Here is a 16,267-nt window from a genome sequence, read left to right on the forward strand (position 1 = left end):
ACTTTAGTGGCTTCAATTGTAATGCTGATTTGTCAGTAGTAAATACCAATATCATATAATGAAACCATACCAGACTTTTAAGTTTAGTGATTTATGAGAACCAGTTTATTAAACATGATTTTGGTTCTACTGGAATATATCCTTACTTTGTCATGCTTCAGTTTCTAAGTTGCAATTTCTACTTGAGATGTTCCAAGAGTTTCAATCTATCAGGTTGTGAAAGATGCAATTTATTATCTTGTTCAACATCAAATTGGATTATACATGGTGCATTAATCATTAGCAGTTAAAGTATTAATTGAAGCTTTTGTAGTAATTAGTATTATTTATTTTTCAAAACATTTGTTGTAATGTATCAGTTAAATGTATATATTTACAGGGTTTAACAGATCCAGAAGAATTTGTGGTGAGAAAAGCAATAAATGCAATGTCAGCATTAACTGAATTAAGTCTTCTGCATAAATCAGCATTGTATGAACTGCTTGAAGAAACTGCTTGTCTTTTAGTGCATCCTAACCTTTGGATTAGACAGGTAATAATAATACTAACTTCTATTTGTACTGGGATCTTATCTGTAGATTAGATTAGATTTTATTAGGGATAGACGGCCTGACTTTAACCTTCATCCCGGCCACTATTTTGCCATTTCTATAACTCCTGGGTAGGAAGCAAAGTTCTTGAATAGTTTCATAAGAATAATAGAGAGAGTTATCACCTCACTGAACACCAATAAGGAGTAGGAATTTTGCTGACTACTAGACAGTACCAACAAGAAGACAGGTAGAACTATGATGTCAATGAACCTAAGTATGATGGTACTCCTCCAAGGATGAAGAAAGAAATAATAAAGAAAGGAGAGGGAAGAGAAGGACAATCAACCCATTCAGTCTCTGATTGTGGTCAGTAAGATTTATTTATAATTATAATTGCTTTCTGAAAACAGTATCGCTAAGAGAACTATTTCACTAAAAGAAATAAATTCAAAGCACTGTTTACTTTTGTTTATTTTCAATTTACACTATTTACATTTTTTTTCAAATGTCTATTTTTGAAGTTGAAGTTTCTGAGATTCAGATCCTAGTAAAAGTTAGTTGCTTTTATATAGATTTGAGTACTTGACAGTATATATTGGTGTACTTTGGTGGTTGGGGTTCAATTAACTACATGTCTCAGGAATGGTTGCCTTTGGTCTGTACAAGACACCTCATTTACATTTTATACACATCATCCTCAACTCGCTAGGCAACAGAAGAGTTGCTTATTGTTCCCTAGTTAAACAGACTGCAACGTACACATTAAGAAAAATAATAAAAAAAGTATGTTTGAATTCTTTTAATTCTAAACTTTCTCTATATTGATAAATTAAAATCAATTTTTGTTGTTTATTAAGGATGTTTTTACTTTTATTTTATTACTATTTTTTTAATACTCCTCATTTGTTACTAAGATGTGCATTTATTTTACAGGCAATAGTTGGTTTTATAAGCGCTCTAGCTCGTACACTTAACATAGTAGATGTTCAATGTAAAGTCATGGTCGTTATTGAACCTTATCTAAAGTCTTCTGTGATACAAGTTGAAAAAGAGGTATGTAATAATGTTGAAATTTTTTTTTGTGTATATTGTAATATTTAGATACATTTTCAGAGTGGGCTAGTTTATGAATTCAGTGTTCAAAATGATTGGTGCTCTACTGTATTTGTTGCAAGATTTACTTATAATGAAGAGCTCTAATTGATGCATTTGGATTAGACATAGTCAAACATTTAGACACAAGTTATTAACCTCTTTTACCTAGGCTTCAGTCTATAATTCATAATTTACAAAACAAAGCTGATAATATGTTGGAAAGTAGTGCTTATTTACTAATCTTGTTCATTACAATCTTATGGACTGTTAATTATGTAATAATACAGAACAAATTTGAACTGACTTGAATTGAACAAATTTTAAGAGGTGATGAAAATACAAGTATTATAAATTATTTGAAGTTTTAAATTAGCTTGTTTGAAGATTTAGATAAGATTATATAAAGGAGGTAAGAAAAAAATAGAAAGGCTGCTGAAATGGAATGGATAATTACTGAACTTTTTAAATACAACAAGAAGTTTTTAAAATTAAGACTACATTTTAACAATATGTACTGAAAAAGAAGAGTGTTTGTGGATTTCTCATCTTGTAGGTTGAAGAAATATATAGATGTCCAGCAATGTTTTAAGTGCTGTCATTATAGTCACAGGGCAAAGTTCTGCCACTGTTTGCCCATTGTGGAGAGGAAGGGCACAAGCAAGAAGATTGTCCCAAGAAGAATGAGAGATTGTTTTGTGTTAACTGTAAGAAGCTGCGCAAATAGCACAAGCACTCTCTGGACAGTAAGAATTGTGGGTCTTACTTGAGAGCTGTCAAGATGTACGTCAATTCATTGAATGATTAATTTCGGGCAGTTAAATGCTCAGGGTGCTTACATTGTGCAGATTGAATTATGTGAGGTCATAGATTGAAGGAATCTGTATGTGGTTTTTTGCAGCATTCTTATACTGTGACAGGTGGTCTACCAGGTTTTAGTGGCTGGCAGAAGTTTCTGTGTCGTCTTACTAGTATGTCTGCTATTCTGTGCAGGAGGCATTTGGATTTTATCTTTGTTTGACAGCTGATTTTTCACCATGTGAAGCTGGTAGTCAGGGACTTGCAAGTTTGTATTTTCAATATAGGGACTCTTGTTGAGGCTAGGACCCTGTCATTTAGAGAGATGGGACAGGATTTTCCGTTTTGTTGGCGGCTGCCCTATTCTGATTGGTGCAGATATCAGAGATAAAGTTTTTATGATGGCACAGTAAGTACTTTGATGGATGAGAAAGGGGGAGTTGGTGGAGAATTTCATTGTACAAAAATTTCCAGGTTTATAAGGTTTTGGGTAAGTTGCTAACCTTCACAGGAATTGTGGGTGGTAGAAGGTTGTTTGCTGACACAAATATAGATGTGACAATTGGAAGGAATGTTCCTGGGACTGTTTGTCGATGAACAGTATTGATGACTGTTCCAGTGATAAAGATTTGATTGTGTTTTAGATTGTGAATGTCTGTGGTGAGGTGTACCGATATAATGTTCCCATTTAGCAGAGACGTTTCCTGTACAGGAGGACAGATTAGCAAAATTTGTTGATATAATATCGGCTAAACTTCATGTCTTGGGCCAGTGTTTGGAAGTTATGGATTTGGAGGAGTTGGTGGAGAGGCTTTTTCTTGCTTAGGTGGATGCTGCAGAACACTCTGTCCCTTGTAGTTTTGGTTGGGAGAGAATTTCTCCATGGTGGACGAGAGATTTTTCTATCTTAAGCAGTTAGGCGAGCTTCTCAACATGAGGGTAACCCTGAGCGTCAAGTGGAAATCGCTTCCAAGTTTAGGGATTTAAAGACTCAGTATTTTCGTATGATTTGAACAGCAAAAACAGATTCTTGGCATTCTTTCATGCAGAATCATAGTTACAAGGATCCCTGGGTGTCATTTATAGGATTTTGGGACATAAGCAATAGAAACATATTCTTCTGACTGTTCTCTTGACCTAGCAAGGTATACTACTGACAGGACAGAAATATTGCACACTTTGTTGAATGATTTACTGCCAGGTGATGATGATGTGGATGTTGACTTAGTATTATCTGTGTGAGGTCGCTTCTTTTCATTTGGGTATGGCAGCTTTGAAGATTATTGAGGCTGAGGTGTGGCAGGTTGTTTGCTGTTTGGCAAGACAATAAGGCCCCTGGGTATGACGGAATCACTGTGGAACTTCTTGTTCATTCGTTGGGCATAATCATAGCGACAATGACAGAAGTTCTGATTAGAATGCTTTTTGCTGGCTATTTTCCACTTTGTTGGAAAAGAGGTGTGATTAAGCTTCTTTGTAAAGGTGGTGACAAGGATCCTACGGTGAGTTCATTGTACAGCAGGCCTCTGATGTTTCTGCCAGTCCTTTGTGAAGTGTTTGAGAAGGTGCTGTATTTATGGATTAATGGAAAGTTGGCTTCTTACAATCTCTGGATGGAGGACCACTATAATATGGTTTTTGACTGGGGATAGGTACAGAGGATGCAGTTTTAAAAGTAATTGACATCGTTACTAACTCCAACTCTGTGTATGTCCTGGGTATATTTTTAGATTTATTCAGGGCATATAACAACTTGTGGAGGCCTTCTGCCTTGTATTAGTTAGAACGGCAGGCATGAACTTGTGAAAAGATCGGAGTGCTACAAAGTTACTTTTGTAACCAATATGTAGTGCTTCGTAGGTGGTACCTAAGTGAGTAAGTTGCTGTCCAAGGAGTGTTCCCGAGGCAGTATGCTGGGCCCTCTGCTTTGGATTGTGGAGTTTGACTCTCTCATGCGGTTGAGTTGAGGTTGCCGAGTGAATGTCATGTTATTGTTTATGCTGATGATGGGCTTCTGCTAGTGAAAGGAGACTCGTGAAACGAGGTCGAATTCCAGGCAACTCAAGCTTGTAGTACCAGAGGTGTGGAGCAATCACTATAAAATAGTATTTAGCCCTCAGAAGACCACCATGATGCTGCTGAAGAGCTGTTTGGAGGCAACCCCGTGTTTCAATGACCAGCCTTCCTATTCGTTATGTCTTGTTGCAACAGCATTTGGGTATACTCCCTGATGAGAATTTCAGATTGAAGGAGCACTTTCAGAAGTGCTAAGAAGGCATGCTGCCTTCTTTGGCATTTGTGGGATGGTCCACCCCAATTGGAGTCTAAATTTTAAAACAATGAAATATTTGTATAAAGGTGTATGCGAGGTGATTATTCTTTACACAGCAGCTGTTTGAGAAAACAGAATGCGGTATAAAAGCTACCATGATATTCTGTTGAGGGGTCAGCATCTCCTGTTACCGTGACAGGGGGCTATAGGACTACTTCGCGTGAGGCAAAATTATTGTAGGGTACTAATTATGATATATGAAGTCTGAAATGGTTTTAGGAGCAATAGTTCATGTATGGATAATGTTTTTTCAATTGAATAAATAGTAGAAAAAAGTCACATACATAATTTAGAGATGCATATAAGTTTCAAAGACTGCACTGAAGCATTTGATTCCTTAAAAACAATAAATTATAACAATTTTCGAAGAATATTGATGTTCTTAACCATTAATCAGGGCTCTTGACAGTGTTATTGATTTATTCAGGAGAAATGTGTTCAAAATACCATAGCAGTTCTTGAAAGAGAATTTCAAGTTTTGCCACCATCAGAACGAAATAAGACTGTCTATCTCCAGAATGACGTGCATCAATCTAAAATAAATCTTTTGGAAGAAATATCCCCTCTATCCTCAGAACCTATTGTAAAATATTCTACAGTCTGATTAAATTTTTATTATTTGTTGATATTTTAGGTACTATGTCTTTGAACAAGAGAATACGTTTTCTACATAATAATCTACATTGATTGTAAATCCAAAGTCTGGCAGTACCAATTACATTTGATTTTATGGTCTTTGAAAGAATAATAAAATCCTTAAACACTGTTAAGAATCTTCATTGTGATAGCTAAATCATAATTAAAATGGTAAATGGTCATCACTAAAGTTTCAGATCAATAAAGGACTTAGATAAGGATGTAGCTTATCTCTATCATTGTGCAATTTATTTGTCGGTCCATTTGCTGATGATCACATGCACAACAGAAGACAGACAATTTATTGTTTTCCATTTTTAAGATGATTACAATCTGCAATGAAGATTTTGTCATAAAACTCGTACCACCTGTGAATTAAACCAGCTAGTAACATCATTATTCAACTCCTCATCATTTTCAAAATGCTGTGTCACTAACCATTTCTTCATTTTCTTGAAAATGTGATAATCACTAGAGTCAAATCAGAGCTGCATGAAGGATGGTTAAATAGCTCCCATTTGAAACTTGATTTGATGTTGAGTGCGTACTGCACTCAACTTCACAAAGTTTCAGCATTGATTGGTATGACTTTTTCCATAAAATCAACCAAGATCACATCTTTATGGTCCCAAAAAACCGAGGAGTTGAAAAATAGTATTACTACCTGGATTAATTCCCAGACGACAGCTTTTATGATGAGGATATTCAAAAGCTTATTTGCAGATATGAAAAGTGCCTTAATTTGGATGGCAGTTACGTAGAAAAGTAACTATGAGATATATATAATAAGTTTCTTTTTTTATCAGTTGGTGTTTTTTTTTAATAACATCAGAAGTTACTTTCTGAAATAGATCTTGTATTCATTGCTTTATATTATATCTTTCCCAGTCTTGTGGCTGCGATGCTTTTAAAGTGCCTAAGAGCCAATGGTCAGAGTTGCTTTTGTGAGAGTAATTATGTGCATTTTATAGTCAATCCTTTTAGTGGACAGAGTGAAAGTTAATTGTAGGTTTGGATATCACATGTATTTTCATAGCTTGAAATACTTACCCTAAATTAAGCTTATTGAAAAAGACAACAGGATAATACTTCACTCCTTAGTTTATTGACACAAGATATTATTCTTGAGAGTGGTTATGAAATTTTCAGGAATAACTTACGATTCATATCATATTATTTACATCCAATAGTTATGACACCAGTTAAACAAATTATGTTTATATATTTCAACTGATTTTATGGGTTTTTTTAGGTTCTAATTTTGAATGCATTAAAACCCTGTATTCCGAGGGTTGTATACAATACTGCTGTTAGGTGTTCAGATTTGGACCTCTTTTTACATACACTTTCTGAACGTCAGCGTGCTCGAGGCTTTGCCGTATCTGGTCATGCTCCTTCAACACTTTCTATTTCTACATCACCTAAACAGAATAATGCACTTAGGAATGTAAGTATCATTAGTCTTGCTAAAAAGAAATATTAAATGATCTGTGAAAATTTGCTCTGAACATTGTTACTAGTTTCATTGTTTGTTTTTTTACAGTGCTTTCTCCTGTATGATTAATTCATTAATATCACTTGTTTTTAATTGTTTGGTAATAATCATTATATAAAAATCATAATACCCATGTTTTGAGCAAGTTTTCAATGTAAACTCAGGTTAATAAAAATTATTCTTTTACTAATATATTTATTGTATTTTAAGGAGGGTTATAGTCACATGTTTACCAGATACATTGCTACCTGGTGAGCAGCTAGCTTGAGGTAAGGATGTCATATTTTACACTATATTTTTTTCATGTTATTGTTTTGAGTTAAATAAATTATACTACTTTTGAAAGAGATAGTTATATATTAATGGAACATAGAAATTAGGCTGAATTTTATTTTTCAAAATCAGATAAACTGTTCATGTAGTATCAGAGCTTTAGTAGAAAATGTTATTATTTCACAATTTTTTTTTACACGGTAAAGGTGTAATTTTTTATTAGAAATTCAATTTAATATATTACAAATTGTGAATACCTTGTAAGAAGATATATTTTTCAACAAATAACCTCTTTTCATGTATTACGTTAAATAGACATTTTATTTGTGTTACTTTAAGAAAAAGATTTTGTTTTAAATTTTTCAAGTAAAATTGATTGAACGGTGTGCTTTAAATCAAGAGATTTAAAATCATCTTTACCTATGCTCTTCATACAGAACTGAAACAACTAGCCATTATTTCAATTTGTGGCCTTAATCATGTTTATCCATTACTTTAATTAGTGTCTGATTTTCTGTTAATATATCAAACAGCAAAACCCACAGATTTTTGGTATTTGTCTGAATGAATTTTGGAACACAAAGCTTTGACTGAGGGGGTTCCATTCTAACTGATAGATTTGAAATGGTACCTTGATAAATACCAGTTGATCCGGCTTATAAGTTTTTAAATTCCTATTGTACCTATTCTTATTATAAATTAATAAAATAAATATAAAATTTTACCTGTGTTTTTTTTTTTCAGCTGTTCAGTAGATTAAGTTCTGAAGGTATGACAGAAGCTGTTGAAGATCAGTTAGTTGCAATTTCTAAACACCTTCGAAAAATTCATAAAAATTATGCTGCTTTATCTTCTAAATCTGCTGTTACTGGAAAAGTAAGTTAAAATATTGTTATGTGAAAAAACTAGTACGTATTAAAAATCACTATTTATTTAGATTTTTTTCTTATAACATCATCCAAGCATTAACAACAGAATATTTTTCTTCCATATATATATATAATGTTCTTATTAAGTTGAATTTTCTGGAAAAACAAAAAGTCTGGTAAGTGCAAACCATCTTACCTACATATATTAAATACAAAAATACTTATGTTGATGATTGGTATTTTCAGCATAGTCAAGTCCTAAAAAAACATGAACATTTTATAAAAATAACATAATAAATAAAAAGCAACTCAATTAATTGTACCTTGTCATCCAGCATTTGATGCAGTGTTCTCTATCAACAACTGATTCGATATCAAGAACAGCCAAGATCTACTGCTCCACTAGGCATCAAAGCTCACCACATTTTCTCAGCTGTAAATATATAATTACCTCCAGTCCTTATTGTTGCTCCATGTATTACCTTCCTTGGCAGCCTTCTCTCGTTAATTACTGCTTTGATTTTTGTTAGTATAATAAAAAGAACACAAATCTTACAAAATGAATTTCATAATATTATAAATAGCATGAATCCTAATGTTACAGTTTCTACAGATGGCTTTAGAAACGTTAATTCTGTTTGTTGTGGTTGACAATAGAACATACATATTTGGCCTTCCCAGCATCACCAGTATTTTTGTTGCAGAACTGTATATCATTAATAAAGCTTTGCATATTTTAGCCCAAAATTTTGACATGTTCTTGTTTGTTCTGATTCCATGAGTGCCTTACAGACGATCAATAACATGTTCTCCAGACACCCTTTTGTCTGTGAGATTCATTGCGTCATTTCGTAAATGAATCACCATAATACAACATCTCGATTCCCCCCCCCCCCCCCCCCGAGGGGAGAAGATCCCACCTCGTAGCGTGTCCGGTCGCTACACCACCATTCCTAGCCAGTAGTGGCTTTAACGGAGGACATCTTCTCGCCCTCAAACTGATTGCTCACCACAGCTTTCAGTTCAGGCCCCGCACAGATTCCACCGATGCACCGATAAAGTTCACCCCGAGATAGTTTTATGTGTTTATGCCTTCAGAAAGAAGACAACGGACACCTGCAGCTACCACGTCGCCCTCAGGAACTAAGCTAGAAGCCTAACCGCGGAATGAAGACCCCACGCCTAGCACTTACTATTAATGAGCCAACTTACTGAAAGTCTCAGATCTGAGAAACTACCACTTCAACAAAACTTCCCACTAAAGTTTTTACACAGTGAAATTTGGTCCTAGCTCCCTTAAAGAACCCCGCTTAATAACTCAATGAGTTCAATTTATCTGACTCTGCTTCGGTCTGCCCGGGAGAGGAGAGCGAAAGTCTACTCCCACGCAGCTCCATCGCAGAGTCCCACGTGACATTCACCATCTTTCGTAACCGCCGTCAAAACGCCACTGCCTACCACCGAAGCGGCACACAGCCATGTCCCGCCGACAGTACATCATTAATTGAATCATAATTATGATTTATTCATTAGATAATTCAATGATTTTTTTTTTAAAGAATGCTTATTGAAAAACTGGTTTTAAAAGTTTGCATTCATTTTTTTATCTCAAACATAAATTTGTACAATTCTTCTATTGCTATAATTTTTTAACTCTCTGTCTCATATTTCAAACTATTGAGATTCTACTTAATTAAAAAAACCTTTATCTTTCATTTTCCATTATAATACGTAACATTACTAAAAGGCGCACCCATTGTTAAATAGTTTTTAGTGGTAATTGGTTTTATTACATGTAGTAGAAGTGCATATTATAGCCTTACTAGCTGATTTTTCTGTGGATATTTCTTCTTGATAGTTAACAGTAAATAGTGTTGACTGTGTAATAATGAACTGCATTGAATTTTATCAATGTATTTAATAGTATTTCGTAGCCTAACAAAATATTATTAATAATTAATTATAAACAATAATATAGCAAAGCTTTCTTACCATTTATTTTTTAAATAGATTCATTAGTGAGGCTACTATTAAGCCTTTAAATATTTATTGTTTTTATTACAGCATTTCAAAGTACAAACATCTTGAATTTTAATTAATGGGTTCTTATTACTTAGCCATGATTACCAAATAAATTCCACTAAATAACCTACTAAAACTTGTCAGAATATACCAAGCCTTTTCTTATTGCCCCCCATTTCTGAACCTCACAATTATTCAATTTATTGGGTAACCACTAACATTTTGAGATGTACAAAGTACAGCGTGTAGTTAACTGTAAAATGTTGAAAACTGTGATCAGAGTGGTGTCTGTAAAATTTATAACTAACTGTCTGATGCAATTGTTGAATCAGGCCGAATTTTTTGTCAATTATTCAGGAGTTCCTACTAACTAATCAGCCAATTCCAGCATTAAACAATTATTTGTCTCATGACATGAACCACTAAACACCCATTTCTACAATAATATTCTGCAGTATTATGTTTGCAACATGGTCCCCCCACCATTCTCAATCATTAATCTGTTAACCACTAATTTGGGTATTGTTTTGTTGAATGTTATACATACAACCCTTTTTAATTAATTGATCCAGTCAATTAATTAAGTTTCCAGTCACTTTTCCTCACATGTTTAGTTCTTTATCCCAAAACTCCATTGAAAGAAATTCTCAGGGCAATAGTAAATAAAACATAGAGTTGTGTACTTGGGAATTTAGTGACATCAGTAATACAGTATGACCAGGAAGTCACCGTACCCCTAAGGTTAATGTAAAATACGAGTTAGGATATGTATTTAGAACATACAGTATTTTCATTGGCGACGGTTGGCAACAGTTTTTTATGTCACATACTAAGTAAAAGATAGTTATGCTAAAATGGCTGACACAAGTAGTTACAGCGTCACTTATCATTATACAATGACAAGTGTATAACAACAACATACGAATCAAACAATGAAACTAATTAGTGATATGCGATATCGGCAACGCATTAGTAAGCCACCACCACAAAAAGTAACAATGTTGGCTTGGGAAAAACGTGTGTTTGAATTAGGCAGTCTTAAAGATAGGCTGTGAATTGGATGAAATTTAACATGGTTAGAAACACGTGCTGCTGTTGCAGTTTCCATTGAACAACCCCCAATGAAATCAACTCATAAATGGTCAGCTGAATTTCATATACTACAACAATGTAAGACCATATGAAAAAGGACTTGAAAAGTTAGGCCATTTCATCAGATGTTCATCAATGAACTGTCAGATTCAGACATGAAACGTCGCACTGCATCCAGCCAGGCTTTAATAGAAAAATTCTCCGCCCCACTGTATTGTGGAAAAGAAAATTTTTACTCATGTGCAATCTATCGCACTTTGCATGCCAGAAATTTGTTATTTTGGCTGAAAGAAAATCCGTATTATACGACAGAATTGGAAAGAAATCCACCGCACATCATGATTTGGGCTGGAATGACAGCTCGTCATTTGTTTGGTCCCACTGGACCATTAAAGTTAATACTATGTAGCAAGTGAGTAAATAAAGTAATTCATTATTACATTACATTTTTCATTTATAACTCATTACAAATTTTTTTATATAACTTTAGTGGGTATGGCGACTTCCCAGCCACTCTGTAGAACTTGTAATTCCATTTTCTTTCCTATATTGTCTACTCCAACATAGTTTTTTGTCGCTATAAAACTGTTAACTCATGTCCATTTTCAAACAATTTTTCTTTTTCAATTAATAAGTAGTCTTAAATAAATATTCCAACATCCTCATTACCAGTAACAGCCAACAAATAATGTACCACATAAATCAATATTATCTCACATTGTTATTTAATATTAAACAAAAATATATTTAAATAATCATTTAGTATGCTATAGTGTGCACGCAACCCTGTATTTGATTAATTTTGTGTTATGTATTAATTTTTTAATATCCTTATTTCTAAAATTGTTTGTTTTTATTGCTAGATAGATGCTGGGAGCTTGAGAAATCCAGTACAATGTCATGCTATTACTTTGGTTGGACCAGAATACAATAAGACTGATAACAGTGGAATGTCATTAAATAGGTACAATTTTTATATTTTTAATCTATTTTTCTTATTTATATAGTTTTAAAAAACATCCTAAATTTTTAGAGCTGTTTTCCAACAGAATTATTCATAGATTGAAGTTATAAAGGTAATAAAAAGGAAAAATAGAATATTATTTATAAAATTAAAAAATAAACCTCATTATAATTTAAGATACCTTATTTACTTTTTAATATAAACAGCATATTTAATAAGAAAATTTTTGAAACAGTGTGGTTTGTGTTTCTTGGTGTCATATGAGGCATGTTTTTTCAGGGCATGATACTGCTATAAAAAAAGAAACAATGTTTCTGTTGAAATTCCCTAGAAACCTTTTTAGGTTTATGGGAAGAGTTAAATTTTATGACTGAAAGTAATGTTTGACAATGTTATTATTTGTTTAATACTATTAGCTTTATTTTTGTATCTGATATGTAGATTATCAAATAAATGCTGTCCTCCTTTAATAATGTATTGCCGCAGTTCTCAAACTTTTATTTATCACTCGTGTAATTAAGATTAGCAACTTACCACTAAACTATTAATGTGTAATATATCATTAGGATTGCAATAGAGTTGTATCTCAGAAGGGTGAAGCAATAAAAAATTACAATCTTCTTTGAACAATCAACTTTTTTTTATAAAAAAGCCATATATTACTATTTTTTTATTTATTAAAATTTTTTAACAATTGTTTTACAACATTTAATTACTTTACAAAGAAATGTCAGATTATACATTCACTTACATTAATGGTTACAGTATTCTTGAAAACTAAAAATTCATTGAGAAGATTGGTGCTGATGTATGCTTGTAACAAGTAAAGAGGTATCTGGTTTATTTTCTACTGTCACCATAGCAGAAAATCCAGTTTCACAAAGGTATCTGGTAAAAAGTGGAATTAAATATAACAGTGATTTTCTGGGTAGTGATGGATATTCATTTTTAAATTTTAACCAAAATTCTCATAACTAATTAAATTTTCAAACCTCCATTGCAAAATAGTTCTATCAAAGATTCTATTTCATTGTTAAGGGTTCCATAATATCCAGTTTAAAAGGGTTTCATATACTTAGGAATTCAGATTAGCCTTCTTTAAAATAATCTTCAAAGTTTCAACAAACATTAGACAAAGATGATTTATATTATTGATGAGATTATCTTTAATTTTAATTTTGTGTACCGTCACAAAATTTTCTGTATTTGGAAAAGACTGAAGGTTTTCATTTGAAACACTATTATCCATTCAGTATTAGTCAGTGAATATGTTATTCAGTGATTATTAGTCATTGAGGCAATTGAAAATATATGATAAAAAGGCTGGTCTTGTGATCCACAGCCCATCTATCATGCAATTTAAAATCGATATCCATAAGGAATACCTGCATCTCTGAATGTAGGTCACGTAACCTGTTACCATTTTTCCTTTAGAAAGCCATCTCTACTCTGTGTGTAGCAGTATGGTCAGTGCTCATTTCAGAATACAGGTTCAAAAATAAATGATATTTGAAAGTCATAAAATTGATCACCTTGTTCCTGAAGAACATGTTTAAATTGTTCAGTCATCCATTTTACTGCTAATTCTTCTCTGTGAAAGCTGCAATGAATGGAGAGTACAATTTTACTTTGGCGGCAACATCTTCATATTTTCCTGTCATGGCTCAAGCACCTCAGAACAGAAGCCACTGCATGCTTCCAGTCCAGTCCATTTTCAGCAAAGAAGTCATCCAACTTTTTGAATATTTCATTGGCGGTATTTCATGTTGATAGCTCATCTCAAATAATCCTCTTTAGTTGAACACATCCCCTTTAGCAAATACATACTTCAGTAAAATACATACTTTAGTAAATACATTCTTTAGTGAATCCTCTTTAGTTTGAAATACATACTCAATGTTAATCATAGTTGAGCATAGTTTCTTACATTTGTGCTCTCATCAAATTGTATGGTGAAAAAATAATTTTGATTTGAGCCATTAAATTCTCTTTAATATTTAATGCCATGCTTTTAATTCTGCAGTGCACGATATCATTTGACAGTGATATTATATCTAGCTGTTTAGCTGACGATTCACCCAACATATCAGTCACCATGTCTTTTGCAGCTCTTCACCAGTTGCATGACCTTTTTCACACTTTGTTGTTCTTAAGCTCACCAAGAAAGATGCCTCAACTGCTTTTTGAGTACTGCCTGTAAAAAAATGACATAATCTTCTTCATTTTATTTCTGATAATTTTTGAGCAAAGTAATCCTTAGGTTTGTTTTCTAACATTGAATATTTAATGCTAAGGTGCCAGTTCAGTAATGAGAGTTTCCTGCTTTGGTTTGGAAGAATTTTAAAGAGATTGCACATTGTGGTTGTGATTCATTGTTTACATCCATGACAGCAAATGCAGTATTAATGTACTCAGGATCATATTTTTTTACAGCTTTTTATATTTTAATAGGAAAAATATGTTGATTCACTACAAATTCTTATTCTGAAGTAATGATGGTACAAAATATTTAGGCTGACTATGATTTGTCTTTCGTTGTAACAAACAAAACTTATTCAAACAAAATAAGTATGTATGTAAGAGAAAATTCTCTTTCAAGATATATTTCCCAACACTGGCACTTGAATTTTATCAAAAAAAAAAGTAACACAATAACAATATTTTCAAATCAGATTGTGATAGTGTGTGTAAACACCAGAAACAGCTTATCCTTCATCTGTAGAATAACCACAACTGACTTGCTTAACCGATAGAAAGTACAGCAATCCTTTTATTGTGGCCATTAAAAAACATTTTTATATATGTATATGCCATGTATGTATATGTACATACACATACAATGCACAAGTCAGACAGTCAAGCAATCAGCAAGTGAACTGTGGCATATAACATCCCATTGGCATCCGGTCTTCATTCTTGCAAGCTGAATAACTGATATTCTTATTGTCGTTATAAACAAATTTAATCAAATTAAGGGAAAAGGAAGTACATGTTAAATACTTTCATATTATATGTCAAAATAGTTTGAGAACCCTTATCCACTGTATTAATAATAATAATAATAAATAAATGCTACCTATAGTAAATATCTGTTGTACTGATAATTTTGCATTATAATACAAAATGTTCATATCATAATAGATTTTTTTTAATATTGTTGTATCTATTTGTGTACCACCTTGAGGAGCTCTGCATAACATCAATATGTATGTCTGTTACAGTTTGAAAACTGCCGATGTATTGGACATCTTATATGTTTTCAAAATGTTTAATTTTTACATATGACTTACATTCATACTCTCTCAGGAATCGGACTTTTGTTATAATATTATTATATGATATTTGAGAAAGCACAATAATACAGCAATTTTCAGTTATTCTACCTTGTTTATTTTTATTTATTATTTATGATCATGTCTGTATTGAACATTGTCAATCTCATCTGGGCATTTATTATTTTGTCTACAGGTTTCTAGAATATAATCTAGAAACCTATTGGCTTAAAAATTCATTCATGAAATTCTCCATCAGCCTGGATCTTAGAAAATGATTTTTCCTTGAATATTACTTGAAAACAAATTCTGCCCTGGGTGTCTCACCACATGTGTAAATTAATGCAGCTTCTTCTTCTGTTTACAAACATAACTCCTGTGCTAGTATCCAACCTTTTAATACATCCTCATTTTGAACCATATCTCCAGTTCATCAATTTTCAGTAACTGTCAATAGACTCACATTGCCAATGCTTCAGTTATCTTCAGTAATTTTGATTAAGTCCAAGACTCAATATTGCTGTGTAACAGCAAAGAAGACACTTAATCATAGCAGCACTTAATCGTAACTTTTTCTTAAACTTAAATTAAGTTTTGACTCCATAGGACATTCCTCATTTGCAGAAAATTAATTGGTTTTCTACTCTTTATTTTTCAGATTCGCAGAGTGATCCCAATTTTCATATTAGTAATCTCATGTTTTGGCAGTTTTTACAGACATTTAGCCATCATTTCCTTCCTTGTGTTGGAGTTCTGTCCTCTATGAGTTAGGATGCTGTAATGTTCCCGTAGCCCTGCAGGCTGTAGTATGTAACTATTTGTCTAATCATAAGGCTCTGTTTAAAGATGCGCACCTAGTTGTGGAAAAATCTGTTACCAGGGGAAGCTC

General features: G+C 32.9%; 1 protein-coding gene across 5 annotated transcripts in view; it reads left to right on the plus strand.

The window, feature by feature from the left end:
- Vps15 (vacuolar protein sorting 15) overlaps positions 1–16,267 on the plus strand; it is a 173,388-nt gene that overhangs the window by 111,185 nt on the left and 45,936 nt on the right. For all 5 annotated transcript variants that reach the window (XM_075353770.1, XM_075353774.1, XM_075353769.1 and 2 more), the window contains exons 15-19: positions 380–532; positions 1,467–1,586; positions 6,644–6,838; positions 7,904–8,035; positions 12,006–12,106. In XM_075353770.1, coding sequence (XP_075209885.1) covers positions 380–532; positions 1,467–1,586; positions 6,644–6,838; positions 7,904–8,035; positions 12,006–12,106 — 701 coding nt within the window. The remainder of the gene's footprint in view (positions 1–379; positions 533–1,466; positions 1,587–6,643; positions 6,839–7,903; positions 8,036–12,005; positions 12,107–16,267) is intronic.

This window comes from Lycorma delicatula, chromosome 1 (assembly GCF_047948215.1).
Source record: "Lycorma delicatula isolate Av1 chromosome 1, ASM4794821v1, whole genome shotgun sequence".
In the NCBI taxonomy this organism is placed as follows: Eukaryota; Metazoa; Arthropoda; class Insecta; order Hemiptera; family Fulgoridae; genus Lycorma; species Lycorma delicatula.